Below are 26682 nucleotides of genomic sequence, written 5' to 3' on the forward strand. Positions count from 1 at the left end.
CACGGATACCCTGTCACATGGTAAGGGCAAAGGGTCATCGGCGCCATCTTTCTGAGTGGCAGCCGACGGCCCGAGAACGGGAGATCGCTCCCGGGACCACCACTAGACCACCAAGTAATTTTAAAATGTTTTGGGGGGCTCGGGAGGGTGGGGGAAGCTAAGGGGTGATTTTTAAAGGGTCGGGTGGGTTGTTTTTTTTTATCGGGCCATCGGCGCCATTTTTGAGTGGCAGCCAAAATGGCGCCGATGGCCTGAGAGCGGTAGATCGGTCCCCACGCCCCCACTGGACCACCAGGTACTCGTAAAAAGTTTGGGGGGGTTCGGGAGGGTGGGGGAAGGTAAGGGATTAGTTTTATAGGGTCGGGGTGGGTTTAGGGGTTGTTTTGGTGTGCCGGTTTTCCCGCCCTCCCCCGATTTACGATTTTTCACGATAAATCGGGGGAATTTCTATTGTATCGCGACTCTTAACGATTTTTGACAATTTAAAAAATATCTGACGATTTTTTTAAATCGTCAAAAAAGATTCACATCCCTAATATATACCCCTCCACTGCAAAAATTAACAGTGGACAACTAAACAATACATGAACATAACTATTTACAGACAACCATTCAAGCACACAGTTAACAGGAAAACACTGAGCTCAGGCAAAGAGGGTCTAGGGACTGGATCTGACACTTACCAGTAATCACTGGAAACGCAGCCACACAGGAGGACAATAGCACCAAGATCTGGCAGCCAAGGTTGGGAAGGTGGATTAACCTGTCTTAATTAAAGTAAATTATCAGGTAAGTAGTAATTTCTCCTTTGTTAGCATTCAGACAGGTTAATCCATACCAATGGGATGTATCAAAGCTACTCCCAAACAGGGCAGGAGGCTGCCTGCGGTCCGATCAACACCGCACATGTGAAGATTGCATCTTACCGGGCCTACACATCCAGATGGTAATGCCTGGAAAAGGTGAGTAAGGGGGACCAAGTCGCAGCTCGACAATTCTTGATGGGAGGCAACAATCTACTCTCTGCCCATGTGTTATTATTTGTAAGGTTTTGGGTGGACCCTTGGACTCTGTGGCAGCTGACCACGCCCACGGGGGGAAGTCCCGTGAGGGGCCACAGGTCAGGCTCAGCTCAGAGTAGTATCTTTTATTAGACAGAGTTGAGAAGCCACCAGAGGTGGCAGTAGTGAGTAGAGATGAAGCCCGGCTGGGCTAGGGTTCCTCAGGATACTGGAACAGCGATTCCCTCTATGGCTGTGCTGTAGTGGAGAAAACTGAGATAGTGAGTACAGTGGAGCATACACAGAGTTTTGGTATAGAGCCCCGTTGGTAAAGTTACTCACACAGCAGTTTCTCCCGGAAGGTGACACAGAAGCTGGAATAGAGGCAGGCGCTCGAGGAGCGAGTACCTGGTTCCAGGGAACAGCTCTGAGGAAATAAAGTTGGTAAACTCACTGATGATGTAGGCAGCGGTTTCTTCCAAGCAGAAGCGATACGTTCAGGCAGCGAGTCAGGGAACATGGGCCCTTGAGAAGCGAGTACTGGTTCCTGATAGCGACCTGAAAGAAATGAGAGAGGCCCCTGAGGAACGGGTACCCCGTTAGGATAAAGTCCAAAAGTTGGAGAGGCAGAGTAGCTAGGTACGAGGAGCGAATCCCATCCATAAGGATTCCCCTTGCTAACTCGATTAGCTAGCAAAAAGTGTAGTCTTATGTATCCAGGATGCGTGATGTCATCACAGGGGGATGCCCCTGAGGTTCGCGCCAAAGAGAGAATAAGAAGCAGGGCCATGCGGCACGCGCGCCCTATGGTACCTGGACAACATGGCGGGATGCAGTGCCCAAGCCGGACCGGGGACGCTGAGAGGACGGCAGGCAAATGCCGCAGCAGCCAGACGTCCATCAACCGCGGGAGGAGTCGCAAAAAAGGTAAGGTGGGCGGAGTGGAGAGGTTGGGCAGCGACAGTCGTAACACCATGACACTGCCTGAGCCCTGATGGAATGAGCCCTAACCTGACTAGACAACGGCTGCTCAGCATCCACATATATGACTGTGATAACCTCTTTAATCCAGTGGGTTATTGTAGCTCGTGATGCTGACTCACCCTGTTTACTCCCACCATGGAGTATAAACAGCTGATCTGTATTCCTGAGAGGTTTAAAAAAGCTCCAAATACCTCATGATATGCCGCTTGTCTTCCAAGATCCATAACAAGTGATATTCATCTACATCTCTTGCCCTGTCCAGTGTCGGCAGGGAAATTGATTGATTCAAGTGAAAATCTGAAACCACCTTCTGCAAAAAAAGATGGAACAGTTTGCAGTTGTACTGTCCCCGGAGTCACTTCTAGAAATAGTTCCTGGCAAGAGAAATCCTGCAATTCGGAAACTCTACGTGCAGAACAAATTGCCACCAGAAACACTATCTTCAAGATAAGTAACCTTAAGGAGAGGCTCCGCAATGGTCGAAAGGTGGGACCCACCAAAAAATCCAGAACCAGATTAAGACTTCACAAGGCCACCGGCAACTGCAAGGGAGGATGAAGATGTTTCACCCCTTTTAAGAACCAGGCCAGATACGGATGGGCCGACAAGAAGTCACCATTCACCTGACCTCAGAAATAGGCCACCTGTACCTTCAAGGAATTAAGGGCCAAACCCTTAATCAACCCATTCTGCAAAAAATCCAAAATGAGCAGGATTTTAACTGAATGAGGATGGACCCCTTGTTCCTCACACCAAACTGAACATAGGCTAAGGAAGTGGAGAACTTTCAAACCTGAAGCAAGGTGGAACTCACAGCAGCGGAGTATCCACACTTCAGCAACCAAGACCTCTCAAGGGCCATACCGTAAGGCAAAATCAAATTGGATCTTTGTGCAGAATAGGCCCCTGCTGCAGCAGATCCCAGCTGACCGGTAATCGGAGAGGAGAGTTCACCAGGATTCTCAGAAGATCTGCAGACCATGGCTTCCTGGGCCAATCTGGCACCACCAGAAGCACCCTTCCCATGTATCTCTCGATCATCTGAATCATTCTGCCCAACATGGGCCACAGGGGAAAGGCATATAGAAGCTTACCTACTGGCCACTCCCGCACGAGGAAATCGATGCCCAAAGACTTCAGATCTCTATTGCGACTGAAGAAACAAGGAACCTTTGCATTGTGTGATGTCGCTAGCAAGTCTAGAAACGGAAGGCCCCAGAGGCCTACTATGAGCTGCAACACTGACAATTTCCATTCTCCTGGATCCAGACTCTGTCTGCTGAGAAAGTCGGCTCTTACATTGTCTTTTCCTGCAATGTGTGAGGCTGAGATCTACTGAAGATGTACTCTCCACCCATTCCATGAGTTGGGCTATTTCCTGTCACACTTGCTGACTCTTGGTTCCTCCCTGGCGATTGATGTAAGCCATTGTTGTTCCATTGTCTGACACTATTCGGAGCGCTTGACTCTGTGAATGGTCAACGAATCACAAGCATGCCAACCGAACGGCATGGACTTCCAGCTGATTGATGCTCAGAGAGAATCGTCTGTGCTCCAGCGCCCCTGTGCTGTCAACTCTGACAGTGAGCCCCCACCAACCCTGGAGGCTCGCATTTGTCGTGAGTACTAGCCAGTCTGGTGTTCATAGGGGAAAACCCTTCCTTAGATAATCCGCTTGCAACTACCACTACACTTAGATGCGGATCTCCACTCATAAGTGAAGCCGTATCGAGTAGTCCTGACACAGTGGACTCCAATGTGCAAGCACTGTGCGCTGAAGAGGACGCATATGCATCCTTGCCCATGGAACTACCTCTAGGGAAGCTGCCATCAACCCAAGCACCTGTAGGTAAGACCATACCTTTGGGCGTACTGTTTCTGTCAATAGCTTCACCTGCATCATCAGTTTTTGAATGCGGCTCTCCGGTAGGAACATGCTGACTTGCTTCGTGTCAAAATGAACACCTAGATACTCCAGTACCTGGGATGGCTGCAGATTGCTCTTGGCCAAGTTCAGCACCCAAACTAGCTCCTGTAGCAAGCAGATCACCTTGCGCGAGACCTGAAGACTTTCTTTTATACTCTTAGCCTGAATTAGCCAATCGTCTAAGTACAGGTGGACCAGAATACCATCCTTTCTCAATACTGCCACTGCCACCATCATGATTTTGGAGAAGGTTCTGGGTGCGGTGGGCAAGGCGAAAGGTAGCGCTCGAAACTGATAAGGTGTTGCGCTAATGGGCGAAAATGTGGACCCATTGCCGGAGGGGGAGTTGGCGCTACCTGAGAAGGTGAACCCCCGCAGGTCCCCACCATCAGGAGGCAAAGCTCAACTGATGCAGGGGCCAGCTGGAGCTTCACCAATACCAACCCCGTTCCCCGCGGGTTGAGTCTTTGGGTGCATGGGGCCGGCTGGTCTTAGGTGGGCCCATGTGAAGACAGTAGAATGATCGATGTTCAGTCCGAGGTTGGAAGCCAGAGGGTCGCCAAAAGCTGGTCCAGGGTCAGAAGCCAGAGTGTCGTCGGGAGTCGGTCCAAGGTCAGAAGCCTGAGAGTCGTCGGAAGCCGGTCCATGGTCAAAAGCCAGAGAGTCGTCGGAAGCCGGTCCATGGTCAGAAGCCAGAAGATTCGTCCACAGGGGCCAAGGGATAGGAGCTGGTGCAGGAAGAGGACTCGGAATGCTGGGACAGGACTCGAGGCTGGAACAAGACACGGAGCACCAAGAAGCTCTGAAGATTCCACCAAGGTGAAGCAGACCTGTTGCCAAGTCGGGGAGGAGCAGGTGGAGTGGGCCTAAATAGGCCAGGAGAAATGACATCATCAACCAATGCCTCCAGGCATTTCCCATGCCTGTCCCTTTAAGAGGGATCCCTGGTCACACGCGCCTATAGGGCAGGCCCAGCAGGCTGCAGGCCGGGAGGACAGCAGCGTTCCTTGGGCCTGCGGCAGTCTGACGTCACTGGAGGAGGGCCCGGGATGCTCAGGAGAGGCACTGAGGCAGGCAGCCAGCTGCGTGCAGCTGAGAGCCGTGGCGAGCGGGGGTGGCGCAGCCGGTCAGTGGTAAGCTTAACAGTACCCCCCTCTCTAGGGCCCCTCCCCAGAGGTTTGGGTTTTCTTGGATGGAAGAGATGGAACTGCTCAAGCAGGTTTTTATCTAATATATTGGAGGCGGGCTCCCAAGTGTTCTCTTCCTGGCCGAAACCCTCCCAGATTAGGAGATATTCACATCTTCAACCTCATTTCCTGAAGTCCAGAACGTCATGAACCTGGTAGACGTACTTTATCTCAGCACTTAAAGGTTGAGGTTTGGGAGGAGTTCGAGCAAGCCAAGTTAGCACCAAGGGCTTCAGAAGGGAAGCGTGAAAGGAGTTATGGATCCTGAGGGTAGGAGGTAGGTCTAATTGATAGGTGACGGGCCCATGTTCACGGAGTATCGGAAAGGAGCCGATATAGCGAGGCGCCAAGCGCATTGATGGAAGCTTCAAGCAATGTTTTTAGTGCTGAGCAAAACCTTCTCCCCAGTTTGGAAATGAGGAGCGAGTCTCCGATGAGCATGCACCGTCTTCTTGGATCTTTGGCCTGCTTTTTGTATGAGCAACTGGGTCTGTTCCCAAAGACGATGTAACTCCCCGGCCGTTAGCTGAGCTGCAGGAGAAGGAACTGACAAGGGTAGAGTTAGCGGAGGGAGAGGCTGCCGACCATAGACCAACAGGAAAGGGGAAGTTTTAGTAGTGGTGGAGATGTGGGAGTTCAGGGCAAATTCAGCCCACGGAAGTAGGGAGGCCCAGTCTTTCTGTTGCAAGTTAACGTAGCTTCGAAGGAACTGTTTCAGGGTCCAGTTGGTCCTTTCTGCCTGCCCGTTGCCCTGTGGGTGGTATACTATAGTGAAATCCAGGGAAATATTGAATTTTTTGCCCAGAGACTGCCAGTAGTGGACAATGTTTCGGGAGGCCGTGAAGCCGGAAGATATGTTGAACGAAATGCTGTGCCAGTTGTGGCTCTGAGGGTAGTCTGGGTAGGGCGACGAAGTGCACCATCTTGGAAAAACAGTCCACTACAGTCCAGATGACTATCTTACCTTCCAAAGAGGGTAAGTCCACGATGAAGTCCGTGGCAATGTGTGACCACAGTTCAGCGGGAGCCGGTAAAGGTTGTAGTAGGCCCCAGGTAGAGTCTGTCAGGGGTTTTTGTTGTGCGCACACTTGACAGGAGTCAACATAGTGTTGGATGTCTATCGTTACTGTGGGCCACCAGTAAAATTGCAAGACAGAGCTTAGGGTGCAGGTTCGTCCAGGGTGCTCTGCCGTGTGGGAGTCGTGGGCCCAGCTAAGGATTTTGTTGCGTAGTCGGCGGGGAACCACGGTTTTCCCTAGCGGCACGGTAGTGGTGGCAGAAAGAAGGATGTGGGCAGGATCAATGATATAACGTGGTGGTTCGACGACGTCCTCGGGCGAAAAAGTGTGGGAAAAAGCGTTCGCTTTGATGTTCTTAGCAGCAGGGTGGTAGCGTAAAGTGAAGTCGAACTGAGTAAAAATCAGCGCCCACTGGGCTTGGCGAAGATTCAATCGCTGAGCTTGCTGGAGGTATTTTAGGTTTTTATGATCCATGTAAACAGTTATGGGAAACTGGGCTCCCTCCAACCAGGGACGCCTCTCCTCAAAAGCGAGCTTGATCGCCAGCAGTTTTTTGTCCCCGATTCCATAGTTTCGTTCCGCTGGAAAAAACTGTTTCGAAAAGGAACATGGGTGGAGAGATCCAGTAGAGGCATGTTGGCTTAGGACTGCCCCTACTCCTTTGGAGGACGCGTCAACTTCAAGCACGAAGGGGCGCTGAGGATCCGGATGTCGTAAGCAAGGCACTCAGAGGAATGCGGACTTTAAGGACTGAAAAATGGTGATGGCTTCCAGGGGCCATTGCTTAGGAGTGGCGCCCTTACGGGTCAAGGTAGTTATAGGAGCCACGAATTTGGCGAAGTTCTGAATAAATGTACGATAGTAGCTCGCGAATCCAAGAAATCATTGAACCGCTCGAAGAATACTCTTCAACTTTTCCAGGTCCATATAGAAACTATGGCGTGAGACGATATACCCTAAAAAGGGTAGACTCTCTCTTTTAAATGAACATTTCTCGAGCTTAGCAAAGAGTTGGTGATCGCGAAGCCATTGGAGCACTCGGGCAACTTCCCGGCGATGAGTAGGGAGGTCTTTGGAGAAGACTAAGATGTTATCCAAATAGACTACCACACATTTGTATAAGAGGTCGCGGAAAACCTCATTCATCATGTTTTGAAACACAGCTGGGGCATTGCAGAGGCGAAACGGAATAACCCGGTATTCGTAGTGCCCGTCACGTGTGTTAAAGGCTGTTTTCCATTCGTCTCCTGCCCAGATACGAATAAGGTTACAAGCCCTGCGTAGGTACAATTTGGAGAAAATCCGAGCCCCCAGTAGGCGGTCGAATAATTCTGAAATAAGAGGCAAGGAATAATGATCCTTCCATGAGATGGTGTTGAGACCTCTATAGTCAATACAAGGGCGGAGTTAGCCATCCTTTTTGGCCACGAAGAAGGACCCCACTCCTGCGGAAGAGTTAAAGGGACGGATAAAGCCTTTGGCCAGTTTCTCTCGTAAATAGTCTGACATGGCTTTGGTTTCTGCTTGAGATAAGGGGTAGACTCGACCCCGAGGAGGTTCGGTCCCGGGAAGGTTTATGACGCAGTCGTACCGACGATGGAGCAGAAGAGAATCTGCACCTTCTTTGGAGAACATGTCTAGGAAGGATGCATACGGAGACAGGAGCCCCAGAGGAAGGAGGTTGGTCGTCAGCCAGGGCTGGTGGAGGTTCAGTTTCAGACAAGATTCGTGACAGGAGTTCCCCCATCGGGAGAGCTGGAAGGTCGTCCAGTTGAAATGGGGGGGAGTTTTTTGAAGCCAGGGAAGGCCCAGGATGATAGGGTGGATCACCTTCTCGATGACAAAGAAAGTCAGGACCTCCTTGTGCAAGGCGCCCGTATGGAGTTTGACTGGAGCGGTGATATGGGAGACTTGGCCCGGCAAGGGTTCCCCTTGGATAGACAAGAGGACGAACGGAGCAAGGGTGGAGTAGGTGGGAATCCAGAGATGTGTGACCAGTTGCCGCATAATAAAATTGTCCCCGGCCCCGGAGTCCACTAGGGCCAGCATCTGGAAGTCCTGGTTGGATACCTGGATGGTTACAGGAAGCATAAGAGAGGGAGCGGGATGCGTCAAGCCTAGGCCTTGGAGTTTCCCGGACACACCGGGCACGAGGACAAGATGTGGCCGGCCTCCCCACAGTAGAGGCATAGCCCGGACTATAGGCGTCGCCGGCGTTCCTCTGGAGTTAACTTGCCATAGCCTAGCTACATAGGTTTGTTCGGAGGAGATGTGGGCGATGGGGAATGCTGGGGGCGTGTATCGCAACTTCAATTACCTACAGCTACCCGTTCACGGCGTTCCCCAAACAGTTAGTTGTATTCCATAAATCTTATCAATTTTTGCCAAATTATTCAATGTTATTTAAAGAAAACATTGTCGTCAATACACGGTCTAGGTGGGCGCCAACATGAGTGTCCACCTGAGTGCACACCGGGGCGCACAAGCGCAAACCATCAGACACTGTTTCGCAGCAGGCATGTGCATAGAAAAGTGCGCAAACGCTGCTGTGTCCTACCATGCTATATCTAAGTAAAGTCTGAGAGTGGGGCATAAAAGATGCTCAACCCACCATACTCAGGCAAACAACATGTGCATACCCTCCAAAAACGTGTATCTTGAAGACGTTTTCTTTAAATAACATTGAATAATTTGGCGAAAATTGATAAGATTTATGGAATACAACTAACTGTTTGGGGAACGCCGTGAACGGGTAGCTGTAGGTAATTGAAGTTGCGATACAGAGCATGAAGATCCAGTATGTGAAGAGTGCAACCTGGTTTAAATGATTCGGATGAAAGAAGTATGGGTAAATCCGATATGAATGTATATACAGGATCTATGGATACGTGAATCAGTACATTGAAAAAATTGTTTGCAAGTGAAGTCCCTGAAGAAGCCCTGGAGTACAGTGGGAAACGAGGCTCTCGTCGGATCATATTGAAGAATATATCAGAGAAACACTGGATTGGGTTTGGAAGATCTGTTTAAAATATTGAACGAACTGGACTCAATATAAGGGAATGTTTGGTTGTAAAGTATACTGATTCATTGTATTTGTTTAGAAATACACAAGGAAATAAGTAGATGTTTATAAGGCAATGTAACTATTGTTAAATCTTAGTATGTTAAAGCCTTTAGTTTTATGTGTTATGGAGAGTATGTTTTAGTGTGAATGTGAGTATGATGATGTCGGGGTAAAGCATGGAAGTGTGGTATGGATATGAATGGTGTGAGAAGTAAAAGAGAAGTTTGTATTGGGTGATTTTTAATGATCATGTTTCACATAGGTCCATTGTAATCTGGATAATAAAGCATTAGATTTAATTGGATTCAGACATGGTATAATGTTTATTGAATTACCTCCATTTTCTTATGATAGTACAACCCACCATACTGCCATGACTCCTCAAGCTCCCCTGGAGACGGGAACGGATGTCAGATCGGCGCGTCGAGCTCAGAGACCAGAAGGGGAATGGAATCCCTAAAATTAACTCCTTTTCTTATTTTTTTTATATATTTACTCTTTACCTGAGCTCAGTCCATCCTGGCCAAGTACAGAGTCAGTCTCCAGCTGCGGGGGGAGAGGGCAAAGGCCTTCACTGCTGCGCTCATCTTCCTGCACCTGCTAGCCTCTCAGCTGTTTGTCTCTCTACCGCTAAGTCCACGCTGAAAAACCAGCTACCAGACTGAGGCACTCTACTGAAGGAGGGATCTGCAGATGTCACCTCGGGAAAACCTGACTGAGAGAGGGACCATAAGGTATCACCACAGGAGAGCGGGGCAAATTAATTTTCCTTCTTCTTTCTCCTTCTAAATTTTTTTTCTTAACAATCCCCAGTAAGGAGATGAATGTCCACCATCTGCTGGAGATGGGGAATACTGGCATGCTGATGTCAGTGCAGGGGTATATATACTGTGGCGTCATCTTTGCTCCGTCTCCATCTGCTGGTAGAGATGCATTACCCACTGGTGTGGATTAACCTATCTGAATGCTATGAAATGTACAGATTATCACATACTGAACTACATACCTGCATAGAAATAGGGCAAAGTCCATCTTATAGCATGTAAGAGTGAATAACCAGCAAAGAGATGTTTTGATTTTTCTGAATCCCTACAATATAATCGATGTCAGAATTACAAAACAATATGAAGAGGTAGTCTACCTCACCTTCCTCTGATTGAAACAGGCCTGTAAAGTGCTGTCAGAGAAACTGGGCACTCATATTCTATCTGGTCCATGTTATTAGTGAAACTAATAAAACATGGTAGCTGGAGACGAGTGACAATTACCTGATACACCTAGGAACAAAAACATAAATTGATTATTTAAATTTCACCTTTTTACAATTTGTTTTTGTAGCAGTGTTTTATATACTGTACTATAAATTAATTCTCATAGTTGAATTTTTATTGCAAATATTCTATTCAAATTATGGGCCTTCTCTACTAAACTTTTTTCCCAGAGACACAGAATGGTAGTAAAGGCTTAGTAAATTAGTCCCTCTATGTTAAACTACATTCTATTTTATGATAGGCCCCCAAAATGGGATCTGAGTCACTGGAATGTGGCCTGGGAGAGAATCTGGGTGGGGGAGGCCCTTGAGTTGTTCCTGGGGTGTTGTAGATGGTTTCATAATGTTTTGAATATTTGGATTAGGAAAATACTGATAAGACAATTACTGTGAGCAGCCACTAGAGGCACAGTGAATGGTAAATGAACATTGTGTATGTTAAAGAATGGGAAGGTTCTGGGTAGAAGGATTATTGAGTTCTACTGGTGTGTGTCTCCTTTAAGTCAGAAAAAAAAGGCCCGCTATGGGATATTATTTGGACTATATAAAACAGTGTTCAAACTTTCATGTGAGGAGTTGTGGAGGTCTACCAGCTGCCTAGGTTGTCTCTCCCTAGGTAAATGCCTCTGCAGGGACTTTCCCCTCTCAATGGGAAAGAATAAAGCTGGAGAGATATTTCTCCCCACTGGGGAAACAATCAGAAACTGAACCTGAGTCATAAAGGTCAAAGAATGTTTGGAGGTCTCATTGTCAGTAGAAGTCCTAGAAGATGAGGGGTGACAGCAGGGGATACTGGGGAAATCTCTAGTTAATGCCTGATAGAGATGCAAGGAGTCAAGAATACAGTTATCTGAGGTAATGAGAGGCATTACCCAGTATGAAATGAATGAGTCCTGATGTAAATAAAACTGTTGTGCTTATTGTGGGTAACACAATGTTGTGCCCCGTGGTCGCCGATGCCTGCAACCCATGCTGCTCACCTCTCTTTTCCCTGCATTGGCTCCGCTGTGGAAATCGCGGCCTCCACCAGCTTGCATCAGCCCTCCTCCCTCCATTCCTGGGCATCCCGAGGCAGCTGGATGCTGCCGACCTCCATCTTGGCCTTGGGGTTCCCTGGGTGCACGCGCTCCCGGGTTAACTTTAACAATGTCATTGCGCAAGCCTCGGGGGCGTCCTCCTCGGATGACGTCACTCAACTCGGGTATTTAGACACGCAGCACCAGAGCACCTACGACTTGGCAACGAGTTCATTCTCCAGAATCCTTCTCTCCGTTGGACGTCGTTCTGGTTCCTGCTTCCGTGGCGTGAGACTTCCTGGGTACCCACTCCTCGGGGGCCCCCTCCATCTCTTGGCTATCCGCTCCTCGGAGGGCCGTCGCCTGGATTTTCTCCTGCTTCAGTTCCGGTGGTCCTCCCCGGAACCTCCTTGCTTCTTCATTACTTTGAGTACTACTTCAGAGGACTTCCCACGGTGTACCCCGCCTCGCAGACCACTACCATAATTACACAGAGGACTTCTTATGGCATACCCCGCTTCGCGGACCACAAATGTGATTACACAGAGGACTCCCTATGGTATACCCCGCTTCGAGGACCACTACCAAGACTTCATGGAGGTTGCTCTCCGGTAGTGCCCTTGTGGCCACCACTGTACAGCAGTAAGAACTCCTTCTCAAAAGACTATATCCTTCAGGGCATTCCCCGCTCCTCGGGCACTGCTCTCATCCTCATAAAAGCCCCTGGCCTGGTGTACCCTGGCTTGCCTCTCTGGACCGTTCTTTCTCTCCAAGCTGTCATACACCCATCAGCTGAGATCTCGCCTCCTCGACGGTGAGGCCCATGGGGGTCCGCCCCTTCGGGCAGTTCCATCTGTCACCTCGACCAAAGGGTCCACATACACACTAACACACAGATCCTAACACATAGTTGGTTAAGATTTATTTTGAAGTTGCTAAAGCTGCAGCCTTGCTGTGGATGCCTGTGAACTCCTGTTTAAATCAGTGTCTTTTAATATCTCTTACTATTTTGCATATTTCTGACTGCTGGAAACCCCAGAAGTAAAAGTTCTGTTTTGTTGATGAAATATTGGTATGTGAGACCCTATTTTAACTCAAGGTGTGGGCATGTTTTCAGAAGTGAGTAATAGAATAAGAGATTGAGGATAGAAGTCGGAGGGATTCAAAAAGGGGAGACCTGTGAGGTTAGGTTTCCCAGGCCAGTTGAGGAATATAGCCCTTGCTTCTCTGCCTGGTCTACTGCACCATTGATTGACCACAATTTTAATGAAAGACTGCTCAGCTCTATAACAGACATCGGATACGCCTCACATTTTGTGTCCAGGCAGGGGATTATATCACAGTCAAAAGAAAATTACATTTCTATTTCAATAAGCCAGGGGTGGTTAACTCTAGTCCTCCAGAGCCAAACAGACAAGGTTTTCAGGATATCCACAATTAATATTCATGAGATAGATTTGCATACAGTGGAGGCAGTGCATGCAAATCTATCTCATGCGTATTCATTGTGGATTTCCTGAAAACATGGCCTATTTGTGACTCTTGAGGACTGGAGTTGACCACCCCTGCAATAAGCAGTTAAAAACATACCTTAACTGCTGAACATGCCAATGTGGCGACTGAAATAAACAAAGGACTGAAGACGGAAAATCATCACAGAGGCTTAGACAACATTATGATAAGAACAGAAAGATAACAAATGATTTCATGATAGAAAGGAAGATCACAGATAGTCAAATGGCAACAGAAAGAATAGGCAAGGAGATTAGAGAGAACATCAGTCTTTGGAATGAAAAGAACATAAGAACATAAGAAAATGCCATACTGGGTCAGACCAAGGGTCCATCAAGCCCAGCATCCTGCTTCCAACAGTGGCCAATCCAGGCCACAAGAACCTGGCAAGTACCCAAAAACTAAGTCTATTCCATGTTACCATTGCTAATGGCAGTGGCTATTCTCTAGGTGAACTTAATAGCAGGTAATGGACTTCTCCTCCAAGAACTTAGCCAATCCTTTTTTAAACACAGCTATACTAACTGCACTAACCACATCCTCTGGCAACAAATTCCAGAGTTTAATTGTGTGTTGAGTAAAAAAGAACTTTCTCCGATTAGTTTTAAATGTGCCCCATGCTAACTTCATGGAGCGTCTTTCTACTATCCGAAAGAGTAAATAACCGATTCACATCTACCCATTCTAGAACTCTCATGATTTTAAACACCTCTATCATATCCCCTCTCAGTCGTCTCTTCTCCAAGCTGAAAAGTCCTAAACTCTTTAGTCTTTCCTCATAGGGGAGTTGTTCCATTCCCCTTATCATTTGGTAGCCCTTCTCTGTACCTTCTCCATCGCAATTATATCTTTTTTGAGCTGCGGCGACCAGAATTGTACACAGTATTCAAGGTGCGGTCTCACCATGGAGCGATACAGAGGCATTATGACATTTTCCGTTTTATTCACCATCCCCTTTCTAATAATTCCCAACATTCTGTTTGCTTTTTTGACTGCCGCAGCACACTGAACCGACGATTTCAATGTGTTATCCACTATGACACCTAGATCTCTTTAGTCTCTATTGTCTGCCACCATATTAAAGTCCTCCCATGATCAGTACATAATCGAGATAGCTAAGAATAATAGTTATCAAAGATGCAAAGAATTCTGGGGAGTAAATTTCTGGTGCGTAAACATTACAAATAAAATATTTTACTTTATACAACGTCCCAATTAGAAATGTCTTCAACAGATTGCCAACGCCATGGACTTGGCGGACCCCACAACTTTGCAGGCCATCCCGGGTCCTGCACTTAAGATACAGGAGCGGCAGACGTTTCTGGAACTCCTGGTGGCATCCATGGAATGGCTCTCTACATGATTAGATATTGCTGCGGCTTCACTGTTCTCACCGCCTGCTCCGCTAGTACCCACAGTATCCAGCCAACTGATACCATAGCTGCTGGCTCCACCTCAGTATCTTGGTATCAACTGGCTGGGTGCTGTGGTTTCCTAAACCAATGCTACATGCATTTCTCTCTACAGGAATCGCTTTTCTTAAATGACATACAGGTCATAGTTAAGATCACATACATCCTCTCTCTCCTGGATGGCAAGGTCCTGGCTTAGTCTTCTCCCCTCTGGGAGCATTCTGACCAATTGTTACAGGACCTGCAGCAGTTCACAACTGTTTTCAAAATGGTTTTCGAGGAACCAAGCCAACTGGCCACCATGGACTCAGAATGTCTTCAACTCCACCAAGAATTAAATTGAACCACAATTGAAACCCTCTTAACAAAACGTTTGCCACAATTTATATAATACTGATAGCCCCCATCCAGGGTGAAGCATTTAAACTAACATTCAAGAAAAAAAAATTTTTATCACAAAAAAGTTTTGGGAGAAGAGGGTTTCAATTGTGGTTCAATTTAATTCTGATAGGAATCCCTCATAAATCATTGGGTGCCATTGAAAGAATTGGTATTCAACTCCACCAAGACACAAGAACACTATCTGAATATGCCATTGAATTTCAGACCCTGGAAACAAGCTCAAATGGTGGGAGGTCTCCTCGCCATAGTTCTGGAAGGCGTGTCCTCTAGGATTAAAGATGAACTTCCCACATTCTTGGAAAGGCTCATCGACCTGATGGGTAAGATCGACCTCTGCCTCCAGCAGCAAGCGAAAGAGGCTCCACCCCCTTGCAGACCATTATGCTGACACCCCGGTTCCAGCGCCTGGCTTTGCCTCCAGTACCTGTCCCTCCTATTGGCGATTCTCCTGAAGAACCCATGCAATTGGGACAAACTCGATTGTCCCCAGAGGAGAGACTCCGCTGTCGGCAACTAGGCCTGTGCCTATATTGTGTGGGCAAAGGCCATATGCTAGCCAAGTGCCCATTAAAGCCAGGAAACACCAACGCCTAAGGTCTGTTCAGGAGATCACCCTAGGCCTTACCATTCCAACTCTCCAACTACTGCTCCCCCCGACTTTAAAGGTGAGCCTTCTAACCTTCCCCACTCAGGCCTTCATGGATTCTGGTTCTGCGGGGAACTTCATCATGAAGGAACTTTGGAGCAATTACGGATTCCCAACATGTAACTGACCATGCCTCTGATAATTTCATCCATCTATGGAGACCCCCTTCTGGACCAGATCATCTTGTCTTCTATACCTCTGACACTCTGTACCAGTCTTCTCCATCAAGAAGAAATTAGCTTCCATGCCAGATCCATCCATCCCATTGTTTTGGGATTACGCTGGCTCTAACGATACTGTCCCCAAATAGATTGGGCCATCCTACAGCTCACCCATTGTGGCCAAGAGTGTCAGGACAAAAAAGGCCCCTGTGTTTCTTCAATCCTCACCTCAGCAACAGGTCTCCTATAGCTTGTAGTGTGAATTACTCAGCAATCCTCCTGCATTCCACGTTCCTGGGTTTCATTGATTTCAATTTCTGGTCTTCATTTTCTACAGTTCCTGGTCTTCATTGTTTTCAGTTCCTGGCCTTTATCTTGTCCTCCGTTCCAGTGGTCTTCATCTTCAGGTCCTCTTCAGTTCTTGTGGTCAGCCCTTCCGTGTTCCATGTCTCGCTGCCTCTCCCCCTGTTGCTCCTGTTGTGTTTGTGGCATGGTTGTGGACCCCTGGTTGCTGTGTCGATGACTCCTCCCATGGGGAGGGGCCCCTTGGGGAACCACAGCAATAGGCTAGACTCTCTAGTAAGCAACACAAGAAAGAAGGAAGCTTTATTGTACAGCAATAGAGCGATGCCTGAGGAGAGGGCAGCTCTTCTCAGCCACAGAGTAGTCTCCGATGATAATGTTCAGTCCAGGCACTGGTGATACAAGTGCAGAGTAGATGTCACCTGATGCTGGGAAGCGAAGAGTCCGATAGTGGTTCGCAGAGCGAGGTAGGCTGAGAACCCAGTCCCAGAGGATGTAGACAGCGATGACAGATCCAGTAGTGGTCCGCAGGGCAGAGTACGCCGAGAATATGCTCAGTGGTGAGACAAGGTAGAGAGACTGAAGAATGAGGTACTCACAAGGCCGGTTAATGCTGCCGAGGATATAGCTTCCGCAGTAGTAAAGGAAGCGAGGCAGGCCAAACGCTGATGCCGTGGTCCTTGAGGAGCAGGTAACCCAGGAAGTAGTCAGGAGTGGACAAGGAGGAGCGAGTACCTATGCGTCCTTCTAAGCAGGGTACCTGGAGAGAAATAGAAGAAAGCAAGACCCCCGAGGAGCGGGTGTCTTGAGTATCTTTGCTGAGCAAGAAACCCTGGAGGGTAGGTAGGAGTGGAAGGGTCCCCGAGGAGCGGGTACCCAGAGCGTCCTGGAATCAGCGTAGCCCCGTAGGGTTGTAGAAGTAGGTACTCTGAGCGAGCGTCGCAGAAGCGGTCGAAATTAGCTGGTCCGGAATCCTTGCTAACTCGTAGCAGTGTTGGAGATCGGAGGCTAAGTACCCGGAGGTAGTGACGTCATGCGGTGGGGATGCCCCCGAGGTTCCTGCCATGACGTATTCAAAAGGAAGGGCGACGCACATGCGCGTGCCCTAGGAGGCCTTAAGGAACATGGCAAACACAATCGCCCATGCCGGTCCGGGGATGCCGGAGAGGTCAGCAAAGTGAAGCGGAGGCAGCCATCTTTCCCAGAGGAGAGGAGAGAGAGAGAAAAAAGAGGTAAGACAGAGAGGGCGCAGCCATCTGCGACAGATGGGCACAACAGCTCCATGCCCTCCTGCCCTATCTATCTGTCCCACCTTCCCTTGGACAGATTTCCTGGTATTGACTTCAGCCCACTTCTTGGACTCTGCTTGATCTCTGCCTGCCACAACCTGCCATCTGATTACTAGTTATTCCCTAATTTTGCCTGCCACTGCCCTCCTGCCCTACCTATCCTGCTGGCCCCGGTACCCGAGAACTTAATCTAAGGGGAATGAGAGCTGGTATAATCAAAGCTCCAGCTGGGCCTTTCCCTCATCCGACTCTGCTAGCAAACAGCGGGGACCTGCAGGGCTCTTCCCTGCATGTTGTGCAAACTCCACCTTGGTCCAAGGGTCCATACCTTCAACAAAAATCTTAACAAAGCACTTGCTGCCTTAGCTCTGACGGCTCTCAGCCGAGAAATGCTTCCACTCCGTCGCACCTAGACAGCATTCTCATAAGTGAACTCTCCATGTGTCTTCCGAGAAGAGAAATACACAAGGAAGTCTATTTAGGGGTATAAGAGCTCGCAATCTATATGATGCACATCTCCACACCACAAACAGTAAGACTAGCACATTGTGATACATGGTCTCCCTCTGTCATTCCGCAGAAGGCCTGCATATCTCATGCTTAGGCCCACAGATTTTGAAGACTAGGGAGAGCAAGAATGCACCACAGAGTCACCTCCAGTGTGCTAACTACCAAAAAAATGTTGTTATATATGTTAAGGCCAAGATTAACAAACATTAGTGTAAATTGTTCATGTAATTGCTCTTTGTTAAGCAGGAACTGTGTCTTGCCATCATACTGGTCCCTCAGCTTAGTAGGATTCAAAACAGTGAAGCGAATCTCCATCTTATATAGCTCCGTGCATGTCGCCAAAAGCTTTTTTCTTTGGGCTGCTACCCACACTGAGAAATCGTTAAAAAGCATTATTCTAGTCCCATCATATTCCACCATTCCCTTAGCTCTTTCCCTTAGCTCTATAAGTATAAGGATTTTGGCTTTATCTGCCAATTTAAAATCCTGGCAACAACTGATCTTGGGCAATTATTATTTTCTTTTAACAGCCCTACTCAGTGCTCTAGTTGTATATGATAGGACTCACTGAGACATCAAGGTCGATCGCCTCCGGGAGTCATTTTTCAAAAAAGAAAGTACATTACCTTTCAGAGCCTCTGGCAGTCTGTTGCAAGCGAGGACCCTTAGGCGGAGGCAAAATTGACGCTACCTGCAGGGTAGAGCCCTGCAGGACCCCACTGTCAGCAGGCAGATCTGGACGAGGCAGCAGACCGACTGGAGCACGCCTTTACCAGCCCACTTTCGCCTCCTGTTCCCTCCTGGAACAGGAGAAGGCAAGGTGTATCCGGTGGCAGGCTATGATCGGAGGCAGATGGCAGCTAGACTGGTCCAGGAGTCAGGCCGAGGTCAATATCCAATATCTGTCAGAAGGGTAAAGGAGATATGGACAAGCTGGGCAGGCAGGCAAGGAGCAGAACAAGCAGGAGAAGCACACTGAAGAAGCAACCAGAAGGACTGATGAGAAGATAAGGACCTCAGAGGCTGCTGGAGATGAAGACGAAGACTGCCAGAGCTGAAGACTGACTACAGGGACAGAAGCTGAAGTCAGGAACTGGAACAGAGACAAGCTGGAACTAGAGATGAAGACACACTGGAACTGGAGACAAGGGCAAGCTGGTACTGGAGATGCAGGAACAAAGACGCTGGCAACTCACACTACTGGCAACAGGTTGACCTGTTGCCAAAGCAAGGACTGAAGGCAAGCAAAACATTTTAAAGGCTAAGGCCTCATGATGTCATTCTCAGGGGCCACAGGGCTTTTCCCGGCACGGTCCCTTTAAATTAGCAAGTGACGCACGCATACCCTCCTAAGGAATTCAGCAGAGAGAGTGAAGGAGCAGCAGTGTCTGCGGCGTATCTGTGGCATCTCTCTGCGTTCATGGAAGCAGGCTTTGATGGCAGCGGTGGCAGCTCGATCCAGAGCTGGAGGTGAGAGCGGCGGTCCGCGGGCTGCCCCAGCGGACTGCCGATTGCAACATAGTTCAATAACACTCAGGGTGGCTAACAGAATTTGACCCCATGGCTGAGGCCTGAACAAATAGGGGAGTTTTAGAGGAGCTTTTGCTCAATTTTTCCTGGCAAGGAGGACAACGCTGCACTGTGGGACAAGGATCTGTTGCAAGTCTGGAGAGATTTACGCAGCTCCTTGATTTGAAGCACCATGAATGCTGCGAACATGGGGACATTCGTCCACAGGCATAGCAGTTTTTCTGGTCATAATCTAGCCGAAGTATCAATAGCACAGCTTGTGGCCATCAGTGAAGGACATTACCTTGCCACAGATGCAATTTTTGAATCTGCTTACTATTGTGGATTTTTTCTTCTGGCTCGAAATGTTGAGAAGGAAGGCCCCACGTCTCTTCTTTGTCACTCTTTTTTTTTTTTTTTAGGTAGCACTGAAAAGTGCTGTTATGGTGCTGCAGGAACAGCAAGACAACTGAGAAAATGAATTTTCTTAGGCACAAAGAAATCACCAAGAAGAGATAATTAAGAGAAAAATGTGAGAAGAGACAATGTACACATCCACACATGTGCTTAGACAAAAAATGACTGAGGAGGTTCACGATGCAACTTCCATACATGGTTAATAGAGCACAACTATCTAGGAGCGATGAGTCCATTTGGTGCCAATGGATGATATCACCCACATATACTGGTTAATTAAGTCTGTTTATTGATAGAAGATTTATACTATGTCCATGTGAACCATTGTATGTAGGCAAAACCTAACAGCCCATGAAGACTCGTCTTATAGAACATCACAGTTGTATTTTTACAGGCAAATTTTCGACTCCACTTGTGACACACTGTAAAGATAAAGGCCATAATTCTGAAGAACTATGTTGGTTTGTTATTGATCAAGTATGACAGCCATAGAGTGGAGTTGATATTCTATGCTCCTTATCAGAGACAGAATTGAGATGAGGTAGTCACTTTATATCCATGTAGCCTCAACATAGATATGGAATGGAACTGTATTATTTAAAAAAAAACCAAACAATTCTTATTATGTGATATTGAAGTAGAAACCTTGAAAAATCTATCCTTGGTTGGATTGGTTAGTATGTTTCACATGACTGTTAGCTGAATGTTTATTTAAACACGTTTTTTTTTTCTGTGTTTGCAGATGTGGCGGAGAAGCTCATATGAACCATTCCTGGAATTTAAGACCACATGTGGATGTTGTAGCCCCCAAAGCACAAGCCAAGGGTACGCCAAAACATAACTTTTTCAGCCGAGCTCTGGTCTATGCTGAATTTGCTGAGTTTCTTCTTGGATACGTGAATTAAGTTTTCATACGATTGCTCCTTTTGACATTTTAATTAAGTACCCTGAGCTTTGTTTATGCGGGAGACTTTATTAGTTTGATGATTGTTTCATTTTCACAAATTTGATTTCACAAATCTTAACACATATGGTCTATAATAGGTGTTTGGTCCTGAAATGGTAAAGAAATAGCCTTTGACTTGATCGCCATGTATGATTGTCCATATACACAAAAAAATTCCTTTGCTTAGTATCCACAGTAGCATGTGTTTGGAAATTGTCCTCAATGTATTTATTCTTATTAAAAATTAGAAAAAGAATAAAAATAGAAAACAGCATGAAACACAAAGCAGAGAGATGTACACATAAATGCAGTCAGCAGTGGTAGATGTCAGGGGGCAGGAGAAGGTGCTGTATGCACAGTTTGCTCTATATTATATTATGCTATATTTGATGTGCCTTTGTGCTTGCTTTATTCAATCAAAAAGCACAGTTGTCATGGTAACTGGAAGTTCTTTTTTTTTCCTGAGATATAAAATTCTTACTTAAAGAAATATACAAATCACCAGGTTCTGTGAATTTTGGACCTTTAGTAAAGTTTTGTGGAGAAAAATTGCTTTATGGAGATGGTTCAATATTTTGATTTCATGGGAAAAGTATATACTTCTGCCACTCTTTCTCCCCTTTGCCCCAGTTAATGCATGCAGCACTACTGACATATTATCAAGATCATATTAAAGATTGTGCTGTATGAGTTAAGGCTGGGTACCCTTAACTGAAGGGGGCTTTGCCTCCGAGATGAAAGGTAGAGAAAAACACTCCAGTTGAGACAGAGGGAGAGTATGTGTTTGTGAACATGTGTTAATCCAACTATGAAGAAAGTGAAGACTAAAAAAAAAGGAGTCAGCTAAGGCCCAGTGCCATTCCAGTGTGCAAAAGGAGAAACTATCCAGTAAGAAGGGAATTTACATTAAGAACGGAATCATCTGTGACCCAGCAGTTACTGAATCAATGGAGAAGCTTAACCTCTGGGCTGTCCTAGAAGAAAGGAGCTAGCTGTGGCCCAACATTATTCTTGGAAAAGTGAGGAGCAGCCACTGCTGAGCAGAGGAGCAGGCTGTGGCCTAGTGTGTCTCCAGGCAGATGATGAGGAGTTGCACCAATGTAAATGAGCTGGTTGACGCATACTATTCCTGTGTTGAGATGCCCACCTAGCTTTTAAGTCAGACTGAAAAAAGCTAAGCTACAGTCCAGTTTCTTTGGATGCAAAGAGAAGCAGAGGACTCACCTCCCCAACTAGGGTGGCCAGGTGTACTGCTTTATACAGGACAGTCATGTTTTTAAAGAAATTGTTCTATCTCCTGCTTAAGCAAGAGCAGGATACACAATTGTCTACATTTTCAATCTGACCATACAAATTCAACACAATTTCATACATGACACACATGGGTAGCTTTAGAATGTTAAGAATTATTAGGAAGGGAATGGTTAATAGAACGGAAAATGTCATAATGCCTCTGTATCGCTCCATGGTGAGACCGCACCTTGAATACTGTGTACAATTCTGGTCGCCGCATCTCAAAAAAGATATAGTTGCGATGGAGAAGGTACAGAGAAGGGCTACCAAAATGATAAAGGGGATAGAACAGCTCCCCTATGAGGAAAGGCTGAAGAGGTTAGGGCTGTTCAGCTTGGAGAAGAGATGGCTGAGGGGGGATATGATAGAGGTCTTTAAGATCATGAGAGGTCTTGAACGAGTAGATGTGACTCGGCTATTTACTCTTTCGAATAATAGAAGGACTAGGGGGCATTCCATGAAGTTAGCAAGTAGCCCATTTAAGACTAATCGGAGAAAATTCTTTTTCACTCAACACACAATAAAGCTCTGGAATTTGTTGCCAGAGGATGTGGTTAGTGCAGTTAGTGTAGCTGGGTTCAAAAAAGGTTTGGATAAGTTCTTGGACGAGAAGTCCATTAATGGCTATTAATCAATTTTACTTAGGGAATAGCCACTGCTATTAATTGCATCAGTAGCATGGGATCTTCTTAGTGTTTGGGTAATTGCCAGGTTCTTGTGGCCTGGTTTTGGCCTCTGTTGGAAACAGGATGCTGGGCTTGATGGACCCTTGGTCTGACCCAGCATGGCAATTTCGTATGTTCTTAGGATTTAAAAAGCGTGTATGTGTGTGTGTGTGTGGGGGGGGGGGGGGATGCAGATGGATTCCTTTCCCCACACACTCATCTTCCCTTCTTGTCTTTATATCCCTATTTCTCTCCTTCCCTTTTACCCTTTCCAGGTTCCTCTTTATCACTTCCAAAGGATTCTCTCCACTTACCCTCTCCCTTTTCTATTTATCTCTCACTGCCCCCCCCCCAAGATTCTTCTCTGTCTCCTCCTGCTCTCTCAGGTATGTCTCCATCTTTAAATTAATCTCCTTCCCCAACAAGATTCCTCTCCATTTCCTACTCATGTGCCCACAGGTTCCTCCCCATCTCATTCTCCCCCACCCTCAGGATCCTCGTCATCTCCCTGTGTCCCTGGATTCTTCTATTTCACTTCCCTCCTTTCCCTTAGGTTCCTCTTATCCCATCTCCCCAGGTTTCTATTTATCTCCTCAAATTCCTATTATCCTCTTTCTAGGTTCCTCTCCATCTCCTTCTTCTCTCTTTCAAGCTTCTCTCAGTTTCTTGATGAACAGTTGGCCTCTGTTGGAAACAATTTGCTGGGCTTGATGGACCCAGCATGGCAATTTCTTATGTACTTATGTACTATAGTAGTAGAAAGGAAGCAGGATGGGGAAACAGTGGCACATTATCTCTTTTCCTTTGAGTGCTCTTTCTCAAATGGTGTGTGCTTCCTTTGTGATCAGGAAACACAGGATAGGAAAGAGGAGAAGCTTCAGAGGCTGGGAATGCATGCATATTGTATCCCCTCATTATAAGCCTGCTATCACTGTTGTGATCTGATTACCAAGGAGGAGGAGAGGTAGAAGAAGGTTGGCCTCTTAAACGTGGTAATATTTGATTTTACTTTTACCAAGGGGATGTACTGTATTCTGGGAATGTGTCAGTGGCCACCCTATACCTACCCGTAAAGGTACAGGATGGGTGGAATGGATGAGTTGGCAGGAGGGAAAAGTAGCAGTGTATCTATTAGAGATTTCATGTACCCCTTGACCTCTCATGCTGGGGCTAGTGTGCACCATTGTCTCAACAGCCAATGAAATGCTCTTGAGCTTACCTAACAAAAAAAATATCAAACAGGTACAGTTGAAGCTGGCCCCAGTTTTGTTTTCTCTATTTTTTCAGCCATAGCAAAGTCATATGATCTCTAAGATCATTGATCGATGTGCTAATCATGCTGAAGTTCAGGTGTCAAGCTTCTTGACACCTATGGTTGTCTCAAGCAACTTGCTACTTGCTATATCATCTTTTGTGCTGAGTGCATCAATGTTAATCCTTGCTTGGCACCTAAAACTAGCCTCAAATCCAACTGCACTGTTGATGGAAATAGACAAATTAGTGTAATTTCCATGCTGATGTATTTCTCCTGCTTGACTCCAAGAGTGTTTGTGCTAAGAGTAAATCTTGCAGAGCTGAGACATATAGTGACAGTGGTGGAATGAGAGACCTTGGAGCTAGGTATTCAAAAACAACCTAGACAGACGAGAAGAGTCCTAGAGGCATCAAGATGCTTGTTACAACAATGCTGATGTAAGCCTAGCTGGGGGCAGCTAAATGCAACTGTGCATAAAGTGAATGTGTATGGTCTTGAAAGGAAGGATCTTTTTCCTTGATGTTGCTAAGCATACCTAGAGACAACCAGACCTACTAGAATATAAAAGGAGTAATTTGGGCTCTTGCAAAACATTAGATTAATCTCACTAAGCCCTTTCATGAGGCTGGATTCTATTACTATGGGTACTTATGCTTTAGAACAATTAACACAAGTAATAAAAGATAATTATCCTAATGATGCTGTAATTTGGAAACCAATCCTTGACTGGGGCGTAATAGATGGATTATCAGACAAGAATGACTGGGCACGATTCTTCTTGACATGAAGATTTTGAAAAACTGAACATACTGATGGGTTTTTTTTTCTGGTTTTGTTTTACTTTATTGTTTTTCCATGTTATTATTTGAACAAGTTTTCTGCCTAGTAATCATGGGGAGATTGTGATGTGTGTATTAAATTGAACTAGTATTGAAAATTGCTTTTTTTTTCAAAGATTTATGCAATTGTTATTGCTATCTCTGAGATTTAATAAAGAATAAAAAGGGAAGGGTATGGCACTGAAAGGAGGATTTTTTTTTTAACCTTTGGTAAAATATCCAAGGAGTAACAAGCACTGTATATCTTTTCAGAAGCAATCTGCACTTGGATTTTGTCTTTTTAGCCCTTCCTGGGTTACAGTCTGAAAGAATTGTGTGGAATTGGTACCACAGACCAAGGAAAAGCAAGCCTGTAACCCAAGGGCTGATGGGCAGAAACCCAGGAAATGACCTGGGCTCATGAAGCCTATGCAGGAAAAATATAGCATGAAGACTCCAACTCAAGGGTAGGGTCTGCCATGATGAATATAAGTAGTTCTCTGAACAGAGGCAGAGTTGAAGGGAATTGGGAAACTGCTTGGCATGAGCAAAAAAATGGTGTAGCGTATTCGGGCCTGCTGCAGCCTTGAGAATAGCTTAAGATCACAATGAGACTTGACTAGCCCAGTTCTGGTGCAAGTATTTATTTACAGTGCTTCACACTTACAGAAACAAAATAGTGACTCACCTTGCATCAAGCACAATTGTCAGGTAAACATATTTCATATGGCTATATCAAGAGGCCCCCCCCCCCCTAGCTTTCTAGGCCTAGGTTCATATAGTAGGATGAAGGGAACCTCCTTTCACCCAGAATTCCTTGCAGCGTTCTGCTTTAAGGAGGATTGGGTTAGAAACCTGAACCGGGCACCTTAAGGTAGAATGAGGGAGTTGTTGGTATATTCCAGAACATATGGGATAACTGCTACAGAATTAGCGCTTGGAGGAAAAGTGTATAATGGAAATGAAAGCATAGAATGGGGAATCAGGAAAAGCCATGAAGTAAGCTAAACAAGCAGAGGCGGCCATAGGAATAGGCTAGGGAGCCTATGAGTCAGAGATTCAGGTTCCATTACCCAGATGATGAAACCTGAGAAGTAATCCCAAAAAGAGAAAAAGGGGAGGGGTATCCCAATAAGAATAAATGAAAGCATTCACTTTATGGTCAGGTTAATCATGCAAGGGTATCCTTCCCTATTGAGGGTTTGAGGGAGGAACCTGGGTGTTTGGGGAGTATTATGAGGATAATGATCCATTGCAAGAAGTCATACAACAAAATGGTTCATGAGAATAGAAGTCTAGGGTCACCTCATCAGCCAGGGAGATGTAGAAAAGTTGATGGTGCACTTCCCTATTACCTGATTTGTGACAAGTGACCATAAACTGGCATCTTCTCCTGAGAATGAAGACTTATATAAGGAATTCAAGTTGATAATGGTCCAGAAAGTGGCATTAATGATGACGACCCAGAGAGTGGTGTTGCTGATGACAAGCAAGAGTGTAGCACCGCTAAAGATAAACAGCAATTTACTAAATCCTGTGGGAATTGATAAATAAGAACATAAGAAATGCAATGCTGGGACAGGACAAAATACTTCAAGCCCAGCATCTTGTCTCAGAGAGTGGCCAATTCAAGTTGCAATTTCCTGGCAGATCCCATAAAGAAGATCTAATTCCAGTTACTCATTTCCAGAAATAGCAATAGCTTTCTTTAGTCTACCTTACTAATAATGTGTTATGGATTTTTCCACCAGGAACTTATCCAAACCTCTTTTAAACCCATCTATACCAGTCACCTTGATCACGTCCTCTGGCAAGAGATTCCACAACTTGATAATGTGCTAAGCGACAAAGTACTTTCTATAAGGGGGGAGGGGGAAGCAAGATGGCTGCAAGAGGTTAGATGGGAAGACTCTGTTCCTGTACCTCAATTCTTGCTTAATTTTCTCCTCTGGTTATGGCTCCTAAGAGGAAAAGTAAAGTGAGGGGTTTCCCCGCTGAGCCCATTCACTTACCTGGTTAGCAGTCCATCCAGTCTTTCATGTCTACAGTGCCTGCCTTGCCCAGGGATGTCCC

At 46.4% G+C, this 26682-nt stretch overlaps 1 protein-coding gene across 5 annotated transcripts in view; it reads right to left on the reverse strand.

The window, feature by feature from the left end:
- The window catches only part of LOC115087006, a 326242-nt gene that overhangs the window by 218916 nt on the left and 80644 nt on the right, over positions 1–26682 (reverse strand). For 3 of the 5 annotated variants that reach the window (XM_029593593.1, XM_029593595.1, XM_029593596.1), the window contains one exon: positions 10332–10462. The exons of 1 other annotated variant lie outside the window; for it this stretch is intronic. In XM_029593593.1, the coding sequence (XP_029449453.1) occupies positions 10332–10462 (131 nt within the window). Of the gene's footprint in view, positions 1–10191; positions 10271–10331; positions 10463–26682 lie in introns of those variants that run through there. One more of the 5 variants, XM_029593597.1, reaches the window with a different exon arrangement.

This window comes from Rhinatrema bivittatum, chromosome 3 (assembly GCF_901001135.1).
Source record: "Rhinatrema bivittatum chromosome 3, aRhiBiv1.1, whole genome shotgun sequence".
NCBI lineage: Eukaryota > Metazoa > Chordata > Amphibia > Gymnophiona > Rhinatrematidae > Rhinatrema > Rhinatrema bivittatum.